Below are 17,526 nucleotides of genomic sequence, written 5' to 3' on the forward strand. Positions count from 1 at the left end.
CATCAAGGCCTGTATGGATGTCATTTGTTTGTTTGTTTTTTCATTGCATCATTACTAATGCTTTCTTAATTACTGTTAATCAACAGCTTTATGTAATTATTTCAGTTTATGTTCTTATATACATATAAGTAAATAATTAAGTATATAGCGGGAAAGCTCCGGTAGATAGGCACAATGAATAAAACACACAAACACATAATGTGTTTGTGTGTTTTATTCATTGTGCCTATCTACCAGCGCTTTCCCGCTTGGTAAGTCTTGGAATATTTGTTTTTAATATATTTTTCCCATGTGGAAGTTTCTTTCTATTTTAATTAAGTATATAATTACATTTGGATGAGGTAAATGTGCACTTCATGTGCCAATTACAGTCCTATGTACTTGTGAAGCATACTGTACAATTTTTATAGATAAACTCTAACTTATATGGGCATGTGGGTCCTCTTTTCATAAACTCAATGAAAAATGACTTTTTTTTAGTATTTTTCCTGACCTAATTGCAGGCTGTAAATAAAATTAAACCTAGAACTTTGTGAAGTGAGAAGGAAAAAGAAAAGAAAAAAAACATCGTAGCTGCAAGGGACACAGAAAAAAACAACAAATTCTAATCTGTGGGAATGCATAATTGTAAGTAATATTTTTGGAGTGAATAATCTGCCATTGCACTCTTCAATACAGTTATCATTTATTTATATAGTCACCACTGTTATAGACATGGACATTTTGTAAGAAAAATAACTGTTATAATTACTCTGTTAGGTTCTTCTTCTCCATACTAAATGAAATATTTTAACTGTCTGATATTGGATATATCACAAAAAGTGGACTTGATATGGTGTTCCCAGGAGACAAAACATCACTGACAGCTACAAACTAAGAGGTGGCTTATATAAGATTTTAAATGTAACTTGACCTGAGGATTTATAAGTATTACTATAACTGTGATATGAAATAATTTGTGTCTTTTTGATGAAAAAATCTGTTACTTTCATAGGTTCTCACAACTTTCACAATATTGTTGTTGTTTATTTCATGTTATCCTCAGCCCATTGACTTCCTATCATTACATATCATTCTAATTTGTCTCTTCTGCAGTTCAGAATATTTCCATTTTTTTTTGTTGAACTTTAAAAGAAAATGCTTCTGTTCTTAGAATCTTGTAATAGTTGCCTGTTAGATTTTTTTGATTTGCACTTTTTAGCTATTCACCATTATTTACATGTAAAAATTTCCTTTTTTGCACTGGTATAACATAAATATTTCAAGTTATTCGAAGATAATCCTTGCTGCACTTTCAAACAGTGCACATTCCAGTGTCAATCTCAAATAATTTTAAATGATATTCTGATTTATAACCAACTGTGAGGGTACAAGTAGTAATAGAGTGAGACACCTATCATCCAGGCATGAAAAAGTTTTCAGATTAGCTGTAAAAATATTTTTTTTAGAATAAAGGCATTTTTTAATCAAAGCCATGTTTTAGATGGATGCAAAGTGCATTGAATTTTTACAGTAAATAAATTCCATCCCTAAAGAGCAATTTTGGAAGATGTGAAACTAAACACAGCTGCCCCCCAGTCTCTTCATTGGAATGAAAAGTTTGTCCTAATAAAGACCTCTTATCACATTCACCAACTTTAGAATAAACATGTCAATACAAAGAATTTCATGTCAGCATGGTCTATCAAATTATCTGCATGAACAATACACACTTCAAAAAGTAGCTGAGACAAAACTTTCTGCAGTTCAAGATGATGTTTGACATACAGGGTGTGGACAAAATTATGGAAACACCAAAAATACAGCACATTACCATGCCTAGTATGGTGTAGGAAAACTGTTGTCATTCAAAACAGCTTACTGTCATCTTGGAGTGGATAAATACAGGTTCTGTATGGTTTTCAAGTAAATCTTATTCCATTCATCCTGCCAAACTGTGACAAGTCCTGTAAATGACAATGTAAGTGGATAGGGCTCACACACATTGTTCTCTAACATACACCACAAAATCTGAGATTTGGTGGCTATAGTGGCTGGGAGAGATGTGACAATTTATCCTCATGCTCACAAAATCAGTCCTGGATTATGTGAGCTTTGTGAACTAAGACCCTATTGGTGTGGAACATAGGATCACCACATTTTACCACAAGATGAACCTGATCAGCCAAAACAATCACATAATCATTGGCCTTAATGTGGCCTTGCAAAGTAACCATGGGGTCTATGGAGCACCATGATATGGCAACCCACATCATCAGTGATCCCTCCTCTTTGGTTCACTCTTGGGATGTAAACTTGGACACTGGAAACAGTATACAACAAGCCACATCTGTACTTTCTTTCATTACTCCACAGTTCAGGTTTTATGACCTTGGCATCATGTGTTCCTGTTATGGGCATTTGCATCACTGATCAATCATTTACGAATTCAAGCTCACCCTGAATTTCCCTGCTTATGGACTTCTCTTCATCATGTTTTTGTGCTGAGAGTGCTTTTGAGTGTAATATTGAGTTATGCAGTGACTTTTGCAGCTCTTGTCTTCTTGTTTTTTGTCACAATCATTTTCTATGGCCATCTGTCACAGTCACTCAACACACACTTTTGTCCACATTGTGACTTACCAGATGATGCTTTCCCACTTTTCCTGTATGTGGTACAAATTTTTGATATGGTGCCTCTTGAAATAACATACACTTTGGCTTCCTTAGTTATGGAGGCACCAGTCATACAGGTAGCATCAGTTTGCACACTTTTGAATTCACTTAGCTAGATAGCAGAGGGTCTTTGCCACCTGTCCAACACACCTACCTACTAAGCAATGTTCTGTATTAGCATCTGGACTCTGTAGTTTTCAGTCAGTAGAAATAAGAAAAACAGAGGGTTACAGCTTCTTCAGTCTTGTTGGCAACAATCTTTGCTAGCAGACAATACTCTCTGCAGCAGCATATTTTTTTTCCAGTTACTCTCTTGAAGGATGGAAGAGGGGAACAGAACATTTAGCCTGTTGGACCTAACATTCTATCTACTTTGATTTGGTTGTCACTCTATTTTCTGTTATCATGGGAGGAGGGAGGCTGAGATCTTATTTCTGTACCGCGTAATCAGAAATTATTTTTGGGTGACTTATGGGAACATTCACCTTACAGCCAAGAAATACCTCCAGAACCTTGGGTAGGTCTGCTTTCCATAAAACTGGTCCTTCCATCGACACCCTGTTTGTAGTGACAAACAGTCACACCCCGAATATGCTGAAGGCCTTCACAGACAAAAGCTCAACTCCCTGTCATGTAGAGAAATAGAACTCCCCACATATTCTCCGCTCACATCTAATACTCCTCTCACACATGCTGACCAGCCTGTGATCCTTGATCCTTTTGTCACTTGGTATCACAAAGGACATCTACTACTAAATTAGATTCTTCACCAATAGTTTACCTACCTCTAGGTATGCCCAGTCATGAGAAATATCTTCCACATAATAATAAATCAGTACTGGGTAAGCTATGCACAATGTTCCTGAACGTGAAGGAAGAACTAAAATAAAGAAATAATAAACAGATGTGATGTCTTGAGGCCTAATACCTTTTATATTTGGTTATCATATCTTACAGTATATTGCTGGCAGCAGATCTGACCATTTCTACCAAGATATGATGTTCAGTTAGTCGTTTTTAAAGATGATGGACAATAATTTTCGAAGGAGACAGATGTGAGAGGAAAATAAATACTTAACTTTGAGTGAGAAAACAACAATTATGAATCGGAAACAAAAAGTATGAAATGGCCAATTTTAGATAACTTCAAACTCTCCAGCAACCAGAAATATGAAACAGGAACTGCGGAAAATCGTACATAAATAAAGCAAACTGACTATTACTTCATAAAATAAGAGTACTCAGATAATTAGGTCTCACGTTATGTATTGTATAAAATTAGAACACGTATGTATAAAAAAAATCTCGTCACCAAGCTGCAACATGAGATAGCACATAACAGATGTGGAAATCCACAAGTTTCCTAAGCCAGTGGCTCCTTCTTCAGACAAGAGGAAAGGAAGGGGAATGAGGAAAAAGGACTGGAGGGGATTAGGAAATGGAAAGAGTTACAGAAAAGTCATTCAGAACTGCATGTTAGAAGAGGCTTACTGGATGGGATGTGTGGTACCTGCACCTGATGAAATTTCAGAACTTGAGAACTTAAAGTGGGAGACTGGGTGATAAAGAAGGCAGAGATTACTGAAAAAAAAGTATTGAAAGAGTCAAGGGGAGAGGGATAGGCAGATCAGAAAATCGAAAATATTGTAGGAAAAGAAAAGGAATAGTTTACATTAATTTCTGTGGTCTTAGGTTCTCTTTTCACTAACTATTACTTTAATTTGCTGTATTTTATTTTTGTATGTTTTTTTTATTTCCTGGTCTGTCTATTTTTCCTGCCCCCCCCCCTTCCATCCCCACTCATCTGCATACCATGTATAATGCACTTAGCTTTCCACTCTTATTGACTCATTTATAACATTTTTAGTAACCTCTTGCTTGCTTATTACACTATCTTCTACCTTTAAGTCTCACACGTTTTCAAATCTCGTGCGATATAGGTACGAACAATCAGTCCTTCCTTCTCATCTCTCATCTGGAGTTTTACGTGACTTTTCCAGAACTTTTTGTTTTCTAAATCTCCCTTCGTTTTCCCTCAGTGCTCTTCCATTCCGTTCGATGCTTACGCCAGAAGAAGGGGACACTGGCTCCGAATGCTTGTGCTTTTCCACATCTTTCATGTACTGCTTGGTGAGTAACTCATTTATCTATCCTTATATTTTCAAACATTGATTATTTTCATTAAATGAATTGTTAAATTCGATATCCATCTGACATATTGGCCATCAAACATGTCTGCAATATGGATGATCGGTAATTTGTCTATCAACATTGTCTGATGACCATTGTTGATAATTTTTGTACCTATATCATAATTACATTAAGGAGTATTCAGCAGAAACATATTCATGGCATCTTTATCAAGCTACAACATTTAACAGCACTGATTGGCATGTTATGGGACTTCACATCATATTGAATTCTGAAGTCAGAAATCATCTACAGTTTTGTAATCACTATAAATTGTTCATTGTCATGTACCTAACCTGTGTCATAAAATTAGTTTCTGTGGTATGCACCCTATATGGTATTTCAATTTTCAGAAGTACAGCCAATGAAAATGTTCAAATTGAGTTAGTCTATATAAATGAAAAAAAGAGAACATTTTAGAAGATTTAACAGCTTGAGTTGCTCTGACAACCAGTTAATTTCTCAGCAATCCCATATATAAGTACTACCTACCTTCTCCTTCAAAACTCTCATTGATGGCTTCATGAATAGCCTCGTCACTGGCATCTGTAGTGTGTTCTCTCCATGTCTCACCATTATCTGAGCGAAGTATGACTATTTCACGTTCCACTCCTCTCAAAGAACCAAAATGTGGTACCTCAATAATCACTGGTCTGAAATAAATTAATTTTTGCACACATAAAGTGGTAACATTTTAATTCTGTCAGTATAAATTGAGATACTTAAACCCATTACTAAGAAAATAGCTATTACAAGTTTTGTAAATACGAGGCCATTACAAAAGTCATGGCAACCATTTTTTATCTCAAAAATGCTAGCAAATTACAAAAATCTGAAATATACAAATGGAACGTTAGTTCATTTGTAAACATTACATGTAAGAAAATGGATGAACACACACACTGCCATAAAGATCTAGCACGAGAAAAGGACAAAGCCAATTCTGACATTTCAAACATGCTTTACTGTCAATTACAACAGTTCATAAAACTACAGGGCGGTATCATGGACCTGTTACATCTTAGAGTCCCTTGAAATAGTCTGCCAATGAATCCATTACACACTGCCAACACTGCAGAAGACTCCAAATACCCATGACCTCACCATGAGTGAATCATCTGATCTCATACGTCACTGTTGTGACAATGTCTTCACATATTCAAAAGCATGTGCCTTGCAATGGCTCTTTCAGTTTTGGTATGAGGTTATAATCATAAGGAGCCAAAGGCCTTGCCACAGTGGTAACAGCAATTCCTGTCAGATTACTGAAATTAAGTGCTGTCAGGCTAGGCTAACACTTGGATGGGTGGCCATCAAGTCTGCTGAGCACTGTTGGCAAGTGGGGTGCACTCAGTCCTTGTGAGGCAAACTGAGAAGCTACTTGACTAACAAGTGGCAGCTGTAGTATCGTAAACTGACATACGGGCCGGAGAGCAGAGTGCTGACCACATGCCCCTCAGTATCAGCATCCAATGGACGCCTGTAGGCTGAGGATGGGGCAGCGACTGGTCGGTACTGTTGGGCCTACATAGCCTGTTTGGGCAGAGTTTAGTTTAGTTTATAATCACACGGTGAAAAGTCTCGCGAGTATGGTACATGCTGCAGTACTTCACATCCCCATTACGAGAGCAGATTCTGTACTCATGCTTTTGTATGGGCTATCATGTCATACTGAAGAATTAATGCATCATGTAGATTTTTCAGGATATTTCTCCCAAGTAAGCCATCATAGGTGTCGCTGCAGGAAAGTACAACAGTAATATAGTGCATTAACAGTTTGTCCATGTGGAATGAAATGGCACAAAATCACTCCTCTAATGTCATTGACTGTGTTGGCCATTAAATTGACAGGAGAGGGATTGCAATGAAATTTGTGCTTAAGTGGTCAACCTGGATGACACCACTCCATGGACTGGTGTTTCAGTTCTGGCTCATAGGCCCTGGCCCAAAATTCATATACACTCCTGGAAATTGAAATAAGAACACCGTGAATTCATTGTCCCAGGAAGGGGAAACTTTATTGACACATTCCTGGGGTCAGATACATCCCATGATCACATTGACAGAACCACAGGCACATAGACACAGGCAACAGAGCATGCACAATGTCGGCACTAGTACAGTGTATATCCACCTTTCGCAGCAATGCAGGCTGCTATTCTCCCATGGAGACGATCGTAGAGATGCTGGATGTAGTCCTGTGGAACGGCTTGCCATGCCATTTCCACCTGGCGCCTCAGTTGGACCAACGTTCGTGCTGGACGTGCAGACCGCGTGAGATGACGCTTCATCCAGTCCCAAACATGCTCAATGGGGGACAGATCCGGAGATCTTGCTGGCCAGGGTAGTTGACTTACACCTTCTAGAGCACGTTGGGTGGCACGGGATACATGCAGACGTGCATTGTCCTGTTGGAACAGCAAGTTCCCTTGCTGGTCTAGGAATGGTAGAACGATGGGTTCGATGACGGTTTGGATGTACCGTGCACTATTCAGTGACCCCTCGACGATCACCAGAGTTGTACGGCCAGTGTAGGAGATCGCTCCCCACACCATGATGCCGGGTGTTGGCCCTGTGTGCCTCGGTCGTATGCAGTCCTGATTGTGGCGCTCACCTGCACGGTGCCAAACACGCATACGACCATCATTGGCACCAAGGCAGAAGCGACTCTCATCGCTGAAGACGACACGTCTCCATTCGTCCCTCCATTCACGCCTGTCGCGACGCCACTGCAGGCGGGCTGCAAGATGTTGGGGCGTGAGCGGAAGACGGCCTAACGGTGTGCGGGACCGCAGCCCAGCTTCATGGAGACGGTTGCGAATGGTCCTCGCCGATACCCCAGGGGCAACAGTGTCCCTAATTTGCTGGGAAGTGGCGGTGCGGTCCCCTACGGCACTGCGTAGGATCCTAGGGTCTTGGCGTTCATCCGTGCGTCGCTGCGGTCCGGTCCCAGGTCAACGGGCACGTGCACCTTCCGCCGACCACTGGCGACAACATCGATGTACTGTGGAGACCTCACGCCCCACGTGTTGAGCAATTCGGCGGTACGTCCACCCGGCCTCCCGCATGCCCACTATACGCCCTCGCTCAAAGTCCGTCAACTGCACATACGGTTCACGTCCACGCTGTCGCGGCATGCTACCAGTGTTAAAGACTGCGATGGAGCTCCGTATGCCACGGCAAACTGGCTGACACTGACGGCGGCGGTGTACAAATGCTGCGCAGCTAGCGCCATTCGACGGCCAACACCGCGGTTCCTGGTGTGTCCGCTGTGCCGTGCGTGTGATCATTGCTTGTACAGCCCTCTCGCAATGTCCGGAGCAAGTATGGTGGGTATGACACACCGGTGTCAATGTGCTCTTTTTTCCATTTCCAGAGTGTATATTAAAAACAATAAAGGCACCAAGACAGAACCCTGTGGTACCCCATTCTTGATACATCCCCAGTCTGAATAATCTGATGCCCTTTGTGTACTATGTGGGTTTACTGTTTCAACCTTCTGCATTCTACCAGTTAAATATGAAGTGAATCATCTGTGTACTGAATCATTCATTCCATAGTACTTCACAATATGTAACAAGATGAAAAATATGATATGGACAATTGAGTGGTACATCATAATTATGTTAAAAATAGAATTCCTGACATAAAATTGATTAAAACTTTATGCAACAATTGTAAGTTTAGCAGTGACAAAAAATATGAAAAATATGATACAGACATTTGTAGTTTACACTGTTCTCAAGAGGTACATTACAATCATGTTTGAATTAGAGTTCCTGGTGTAAAATTAATTTAAGCTAGTTCTAACACAATTTTAAGTTTACCAGTGATATTAATTTTGTCTCATAAATTCATTAACTGTATAAAAGGAGTTGTCTGTTACATACTCTTTGAGAATTTGCTTGAAATTGGGCTGTTGTTTTTGAAGACATTTAATATGTGGTGGCAGAGCACTGAACAGTGCTTAATGCTGGAGTAATAAACTACTTTTTGAACAAAATGAAGATTTTCAATTCAATGTGCAGACTGCTTTTGGTTACTGTGATGTAATCTATTAATTTGCTGTCACCTTTGTGTAGAGAAAAGTCACTACAGACAAAAATCAACAACGAAAAAATATATTGTGAGGTGGTGCTACGGATCCATATATTTTGAAACAAGAGTGCCTCTGATGCATACCACTCATTATTCTGATGACTTTTTTTGTGCAGTGGAAATGCTTTTTAGAAGAGGTTGGTTCTGCTGTAATATAATAGCATACAACAGTAGCGAATTAAAGTAACCCAGATGGGAAGACTTAAAAGTATCTTTTTCACCAACTGAAGCAATAACCCATGGTACAAATGGTGCTGAGTGGAGTCTCTTAAAGGATGAAGAATGTGAACTGATGAACTGCATTTGTTGTCTATATATCCACCCATGAATTTTGTGTCCTCAACGTCCTCTTTAGCTTGGTTTGTGCACTTTACGTTAATTTCTTCAAGGTTTCTTAGTAGTCTATGGAACCTCATATGATTGGTATTAACTGCATTGTGTGACAGACCCTTAAAAGAAAACCAGTTTAATATTTCAGTGAAAACTTTGTTCACAGTTATATGAGAATGCAGACTTTCTCGGCGAATCTTGAAGATAAATTCTTCTCGGGTTGACAGCTGAGTCGATGCGTTGTTCTCCAGAAACGTTTCAGCAAGTTTCTTACTTGCCATCTTCAGATGAAGATGGCAAGTAAGAAACTTGCTGAAACGTTGCTGGAGAACAACGCATCGACTCGGCTGTCAACCCGAGAAGAATTTATCTTTGTTCACAGTTTATTCAAGATTGTTATCTAATAATTTGTCAATGAGAATTGTAGCACCATCTCTTTGATAAGCATAGAGTAGGAGGTCATCAATGAAAATAATAAAAATGGTGGCATGTATACAGGTTGTAGAAAATTGCTCCTTAAGCTTCAAACTTTTAGCATCAGTGAAGTGTCATTTCTGTGGTGAAAAGCTGAAAATCAGTGTTAGAACATAGAACATGTCCAAAAAACATATATGGTATCATCCAAGCTCTTTAGCAAAAGTAAATCTGAATAAAATATTTTTGTGTGACTGTTATCATTAGTGTAAGGCTTGAGAAATCACCATAGAGATGTACAATGCTGAACATGAACAAAATGAGGAAAATGAAGCATGCAGAGACTCAAAAGCAGCTAGAAAGTTCATTAAAATATTAGAGAAAATGGTTTAACTTCTTACTGATCCTGCTGAAACACCAGTATTTAGGCCAAAAACATTGTACACTGCCAACAGGACAAAAAATGAGGTAGGCCTAATTATCAATTCTGATAGCCATGACATGGTCTTGCAGAAATTGACAATAACCATCATGATTTAAAAGCCTGCAGTTGTGTACAACCAGCTGCTCCAATGCATGAATAAATAAATAAAATGGAAATCATAAAATTATATTAATTAGAGGTGCCAACAATGTATAAAAAAATGAGTTAGTGAAATCTATGCACAACTTAAAGAACATTCTGGAAAATACTAAGAAGCAGAATATGATTGGTTCTGGTATCCCATGTAGACATTATCTCATCCCCATTTCATGTGTAAACATCAAAATTAGGGTAGCCCATTCACTGTTTTAGAAAACTTGCAAAATGTATCCAAATACAAGCTTTTTTGTAGAGATTTTCTTAAGAGAGACTGGGATGTGTCTGAACAAAAAGGGCAAGAAATTTTTCTATGGGAAAAACAATGAAATGTTGGACAGAGTCAACAAACATAATGACAACATGCCATTACCCACAACTTCTCCATACTTCCAAGCATAAATACTCAGTAAATATACCTGGCATAGAAGGAACACAAAAAGGAGAGCCAGATATTGTATGTGAAGAGGAGCATTTTGTGATGAACAGCTAATCTCCATTAGCTTTAAAACCAACAGCTGCAGAATTTTTTTTTCCTGAAAGTAGTAAAAGCATCAGGAACTGTTACAGAAACATCAACAAAAGCAGCAGCAGCTCCATAAACAGCAGAGCCAGCTCTGATACCAGCAACAGTAGCAGCAGAACCATCTGTAACAGTAGCAGATCGAACTCCAGCATTATCAGAACCAGCACTGTCAACTAAAAGAATTTCAGAGAGCAGAAAGAAACCAGTTTCTCCAAACAATCTAAACAATTTTTTAGAGGAAACCAGAAAGAGGAGGAAGCCAACAAGATAAACAGAGATGTGACCTTACCTAAGATAAGTTATTCATCAGAAATTAATAAAAGCAATAGAAATAGTAAACAATACGAAATCAGCTTTCTACATTTAAATACAATGTGTCACAATATTCAATCCTTAACAAACAAGTTACAAGACCAGTAAGTAATATCAGGATCTAAAGTAAATGGTGATGTAATCTGCATAGCTGAATCTGGCAAGGGAAACAGCAACTGGATTCTGTAAATATTCCTCTTTTCCTCCAAGGCAATTAATTCTGCAGATCTTTTTACAAACATGTAAAGCAGAATTTAAAGCATAGAGCAATCCAAACTCTTCCTGATTTGATAAAGGAAAATGATCTTGAAATAACAACCATTGAACTTTCTGACTTCAACCTAGTGATTGTTTCTGTATACAGATCCCCTGACAGAAATTTTGAAGACTACCTATCTAACCTGAAAATTTTCTTAAATACATAAGAGCCAACTAAAAATAGGATCATATGTGGTGACTTCAACACAGATTTTTTGAAACTATCAAATCACAGAGACAAGATACCATACATGACAAAGAGTATCAACCTAATCCTCACTGCAAATATATCAACAAGAATCTTTTTAAATAATGAAGGTGCCCTAAACCAAATGTTCATCCAAGAAACCTACTACCCATATAACAGTAAAGTAATAAATATCAACTAGAGTGATCATGAGGCTCTGTTGTTAATACTGGAGCTATTTTCAGTAAAAAGAACACTTATAAAAATAAGTGAGTGTAAGGACTTCAGCGACAGTAACATTATACACTTCCAGTACTTACCAAGCTGAGACACAGGGGATAAAGTGAACAATGAGATGGATACAAATAAAATGTTCAATAACATTCATGGTACATATAAGTATTATTTTGACATAACCTTCCTTACATCCACACCTATACTCTGCAAACACCTGTGAGGTGCATGGCAGAGGGTACATCCTATTGTACCAGTTATTAGGGTTTCTTCCTGCTCCATTCATGTATGGAGTGCGCAAGAATGATTGTTTGAATGCCTCTGTATGTGCGGTAATTATTCTAACCTTATCCTCATGATTATTATGTGAGCAATACATAGGGAATTGTAGAAGATCCCTAGATGGTTCCTGAAACTTTGTTAATAAACTTTCTCAAAATAGTTTCAGTCTATCTTCAAGAGTCTTCTTGTTCAGTTTCTTCAGTATATCCGTGACACTCTCCCATGGATGAAACAAACCTGTGACCATTCATGTTGCCCTTCTCTGTGTACATTCTACATCCCATGTCAGTCCCATTCGGTATGGGTTCCACACACTTTAGCAATATTCTAGAAATGGTCAAACGAGTGATTTGCAAGCAGTCTCTTTTGTAGACTGATTGCAATTCCCCAGTAATATACCAATAAATTGAAGTCTACCACCTGCTTTACCCATGACAGCCTGTGTGATCATTCCATTTCATCTTCCTATAAAGTGCTACACTCGGGTATTTGTATGACTTGGCTGATACCAGTAGTGACTCTCTGATATTATGATCATAGGATACTGCATTGTTTCATTTTGTGAAGCATACAGTTTCACTTTTCTGAACAACACTTTTAAGTCTTATCAAGATCTGACTGAATATTTATGCAGCTTCCTTCACACAGTGCTTCATTATAGATGCAAAAAGTCTGAGGTTACTATTAATATAGTCTGAAAGGGCATTAACATACAAAATCAAGAGCAAGGGTCCCAACACACTTACCTGGGGCATACCTGTAGTTATTTATACATCTGATGATGACTCCTCACCCAAGGTAACATGCTGTGTCCTCCCTACCAACATGTCCTCAATCTATTCACAAATTTCACTTGATACTCCATATGGTCATACTTTTGACAATAAGTGCAGGTGTGGTACTGAGTCAAATGCTTTTTTGAAATCACGAAATACTGCATCTAACTTAGTACCTTGATCCAAAGCTTTCAGTATGTCAAGTGAGTATAGTGTGAGTTGGGTTTCCCATGATCAGTGTTTTCAGTATCCATGCTGGCTGGCATTGAGGTGGTCATTCTCTCCAAGTTGCCTCATTATGTTTGAGCTCAGAACATGTTCTAAGATTCTACAACAAACTTATGTCAAGAGTATTGGATGGTAGTTTCCTGGATCACTTCTACTACTCTTCTTGTAGACAGGTGTGACTTGTGCTTTTTTCCAAGAACTGCACAAGGTTTTTTGTTCAAGGGATCTACAGCAGATTTTAGTTCGGAGAGGGGCCAACTCAGCTGCAAATTCAGTGTACAATCTGATAGGGATTCTATCACGCCCTGGAGCTTTGTTCAGTTTAAACAATGTCAGTTGTTTCCTAACACCACTGACATTAATACTTATTTCATTCATCTTTTCGGTGGTACAATGATTAAATTGGGGCAATTCTCCTAGGTTTTCCTTTGTAAAGGAACATTTGAAACTGGAGTTAAGGATTTCAGCTTTTGCTTTGCTATCCTCAATTTCAGCTCCTGTCTCATCCACTAGGAACTGGACACTAACTTTGGTGCCGCTAACAGACATTACATGTTACCAGAAGTTTTTGGATTTTGTGAAATATCTTTTGTCAGTATTCTGCTACAGTTGTCATTGAAGGCGCCACACATTGCTCTCTTGGTAGCCAAAGGCATCTCTCTCTCTGTAGCCATATGCTTTGTTTTACACCTATTATGCAGTAATCTCTGTTTTCTTAGAAGTTTCTTAACAGTGCCTGTATACCATGGACATTTCCTCCCATTACAAACTTTTCTACTGGCAATGTATCTATATACTGCATGGTCAACTATTCTTTTAAACTTGAGCCATAGCTCGTAAGGTAACTCTTTTTTGCAATAATAGCGCACTTGAATTTATTTCCAGTTTTGCTATTTCACATACGTGAAGTGAATGTATCAGAGCTGCACGATGTATGGAGTAAGGAACTAATGGTAGGTTCACACACTGGCTAGCAGAGGTGGTTGGCCATCTGGCTCTTTCAGAGCAAGTGGGATGGGGTGCCGATGTGAAAATAACTTGTGACATCAGCAAAGAGATATCTAGGGAAAGTACATTCATTCTAGCGTGAATCAAGTAATTATTAATAAAAATTTGCCAACAAAAGTTGGCTTTTGCCAGTCAGACGTTAGGAGTAGTCTACGGGTCATAAATCCTACCTTTCAGTAATGCCAGGAAACGTTGATATTAATATATAAATAAATAACTTTGACATAGCCAAAGTTGTATGATCTTATACAAACTATACCAATTGTATACTCAAGTTACAGACTGCCTGACATAGTCAGCAGTAGTCAGTAGGATGCCTTTTGATCTAGTCGTGCAGTAGACCATGCTCTCATACCATTAATATTTAGCTTATAGTCAGTGTGTACAAGTTCATTTTATGGTATTTCTTAAGAAAAACACCATAATGGCAACCCATGTAAAAATTTATTTGCATGAGGGGGAGGGGGAGGGACTTCTTCCTATTTCATTATCTAAAACATAGACAGTAGTACTGAAATTTTAGTTTCTGATGGTGCTGCTGCGGCTCTGCAAGGGGACATAAAACTATGACAGCATCTCCACATAACAGGTAGGAAAAATACTGAGGTGGCTCACTAAGTCAGTTCAAGGATAGTCTGGCTTAATAATACCGTATGCCCCTTATATGAAAATCTACAGAGTCACTAGCTATACTGAGACACATCTGGAAGTTTATTATGAGTGGGGGCTTCTTGCATGTTCGTCTACATGGTCCTGCCCTGTGCTGGAAGTTGCAAGTTCCTCACTGAGAGTTGACACTACTGATTTTTTATCTAGTTTACTGAACATATATGTCTTTCTGCTTCTTTTAATTGTCCTTTGTACTTTAGTGATCATTGTTGCCACAACCACATTATGGCCACTGATAGAAGTTTCGATTTGGACATCATCAAAGAGGTCAGGTTTACTTGTTGCCATTAGATCCAATATATTTCCATCATGAGTGGCGTTCCTAACTATCCATTTTAGGAAGTTTTGAGAGCAAACTTTTCATAATGTTTCACAGGATACCTTATCACACCCGTCACTAACAAAACTGTAATTTTCCCAGTTGATTTTTGGATGATTAAAGTATCCACCAATGATTACACTCTAGAACTTATGTACAAGTGAACTGAGGTTTTCTCTAAAGGTTTTGGTTACATCAGGAGATAGGTCTGGTGGATGATAGAAGGATACAGCTATCATTTTATACCGGCCCATAATACTGAGTCTTGCCCGAGCAATCTCACATGTAGCTTCAATTTCCATCTTGATGGATTTAAATACACCACCTCCACATCCATTTACCACTTTCCTATCATTTCAATATACACTTAAATTTTCTCCAAAAATCACACTGCTATCAATTACAGATTCCAATCAGCTTTCTGTACTTAGTATTATTTGAGATTCACAGTATTTCATGTACACTTCAAATTCTGGCACTTTATTGCAAATGTTTCAGCAGTTTACCATTAGAATTTTAATACTTTCACCTGTGGCACACATTTCATTAGATCTTACTCTGATACTCTCAGGTTACACTGATACTCTCAGGTTTTCTACAGCTATCGTTGTCTGGATTGGATGGAGAGTCGCCTAATCTAAAAGTGTACACCCCAAACACTGTCAGCTACCTGAGCAGCCTCTGATGTGTAGTGCATACCTGACCCATTTTGGGGGACCCTACAGTTCTCAACCCTATGGCACAAGTCCAGAAAGCCACATTATAGCTTGTTGCAGAACCTTCAAAGTCTCTGGTTTAGTATTTCCACTTGACGGAAAACCAAAGGGCCATGATCAGTTCTGGGGAAAATACTGTAGATTGTGAGCTTCATTGAAACTACATGCACAAGCCTGGTCTTCTCAACCTTCTCTGCCAGTCACTGGAATGACTCAAGTATGACCTTGAAGCTGAGATGACAGACATCATCTGTTACAATGTGCACCACAATCTGCAGGTGGTTGCACCCTGTTCCTTCAATGGCTGCTGGAATAGTCTCTTCAACATGTAGAACGAGGCCACCAAGCAGACACACTGAGTGCACCTGGTCTCCTTTACTGTTTCTTACTGCCATTTCCCTAAGGGGTACCATTATTCGCCATACATTGGAACTGCCTATGATTAATAGACTCCTACTCCTATGTGCTTGCCTCCTCTTGACACCAGACCAAACAGGGGTTACCAAAACATGTGAAGTGAGTGCTTTTGGCTCAGTTTCAGTGAAAAACAGCACTTAGAACTTGTTGGTTAGGTGAATCAATACAACACCCTGATTCCCCCCCTGGTCCTGTTCACCCCGTACAGGACGTTAGATCTACCACTGACATACCACTCACAGTCAAGTGGATGAGTGACAGATCATTGCTTTCTGCAGAGGAGACAGGCTCCACAGGAGAGGATAGTACCTGGGGTACCTCTGGTACCAGTACCACAGGTACATGACACTTGGGAGCTCTTCCAAGGCACCAATTCGCAGCAGCTACCAATTGTTTGACACTAGCCAGGGTGATTTACAGCTGCTTACTAATGTCAACTAACTCATCCTGTGTTCGAGAACAGCATTCATGGTGTGGCCACCTTTTGACTGGTGCAATGTGTTACAAGGTAATGAACATATAACTTTATGTTAAGCCCACTAGTATCTTTTACTCTGTTGGTTTAAAAACTTCTTAATTCCCAATAAGAATTGAAGCAAATATGCAAAACGAGATTTCTATTAAGGCAATACAGAACCCTGCTGTGAAAATTACTAGTTTTCTAAAATGTTTTGAGATTAATTACAGTTGCTATCAAACTCAAAAACAGGGTTGATTTAAGATAAATGCAGATAATATATAGATCTACTCTTCTTTAATGAAAAACCAGATGTAGCATAATATGTTAGTAACAGTATCTGGTACAGTATCTAAATCACAAATACCAATTTATTGCAAATTTCTCATAGATTACACAAAGGACAATGGTTGCTTCTGAAAATTCCCAAAAACACATGTTTATTTGCATTGATTTACAATAAAATTCAGGCATGATGCATTCTTTAGTGGAACTGTGAACCACAAATGCTGATTTGCTAAGAATTAAGTAATATATCCAAAACACTTGTAAGTTACAGATTTAGTTTCTTAAGTGTCCAAAAATTCTCAAAAATAACCTATTTCTCACTTAATTTTACAATGAAATTAGAGAAAGTCTGTTTTAAATGAGGACAGGCCTACTGTTCTCAAAAATTTCAAAAGAGCACAATTAAATTTAAGCCTACAATTGATAATAGCAATATGAGCTTATCACAGAACTCGTAAATGTTCAAAATTTCTCAATACATCACAATAAAAAAGGGTAATTAAATATTAAGCACAAGCAACACAAACAGTAAAATATGTGAATCTAGAAGTCCAAATCGACACACAAAACTACGTGTGGCCT

General features: G+C 38.5%; 1 protein-coding gene across 1 annotated transcript in view; it reads right to left on the reverse strand.

Annotated features, from left to right (window-relative positions):
• The window catches only part of LOC126297950 (titin-like), an 817,179-nt gene that overhangs the window by 428,640 nt on the left and 371,013 nt on the right, over positions 1-17,526 (reverse strand). Inside the window, exon 22 of the mRNA XM_049989271.1 lies at positions 5,338-5,498. Coding sequence (XP_049845228.1) covers positions 5,338-5,498 — 161 coding nt within the window. The remainder of the gene's footprint in view (positions 1-5,337; positions 5,499-17,526) is intronic.

The sequence above is a fragment of the Schistocerca gregaria genome, chromosome X (genome assembly GCF_023897955.1).
Source record: "Schistocerca gregaria isolate iqSchGreg1 chromosome X, iqSchGreg1.2, whole genome shotgun sequence".
In the NCBI taxonomy this organism is placed as follows: domain Eukaryota; kingdom Metazoa; phylum Arthropoda; class Insecta; order Orthoptera; family Acrididae; genus Schistocerca; species Schistocerca gregaria.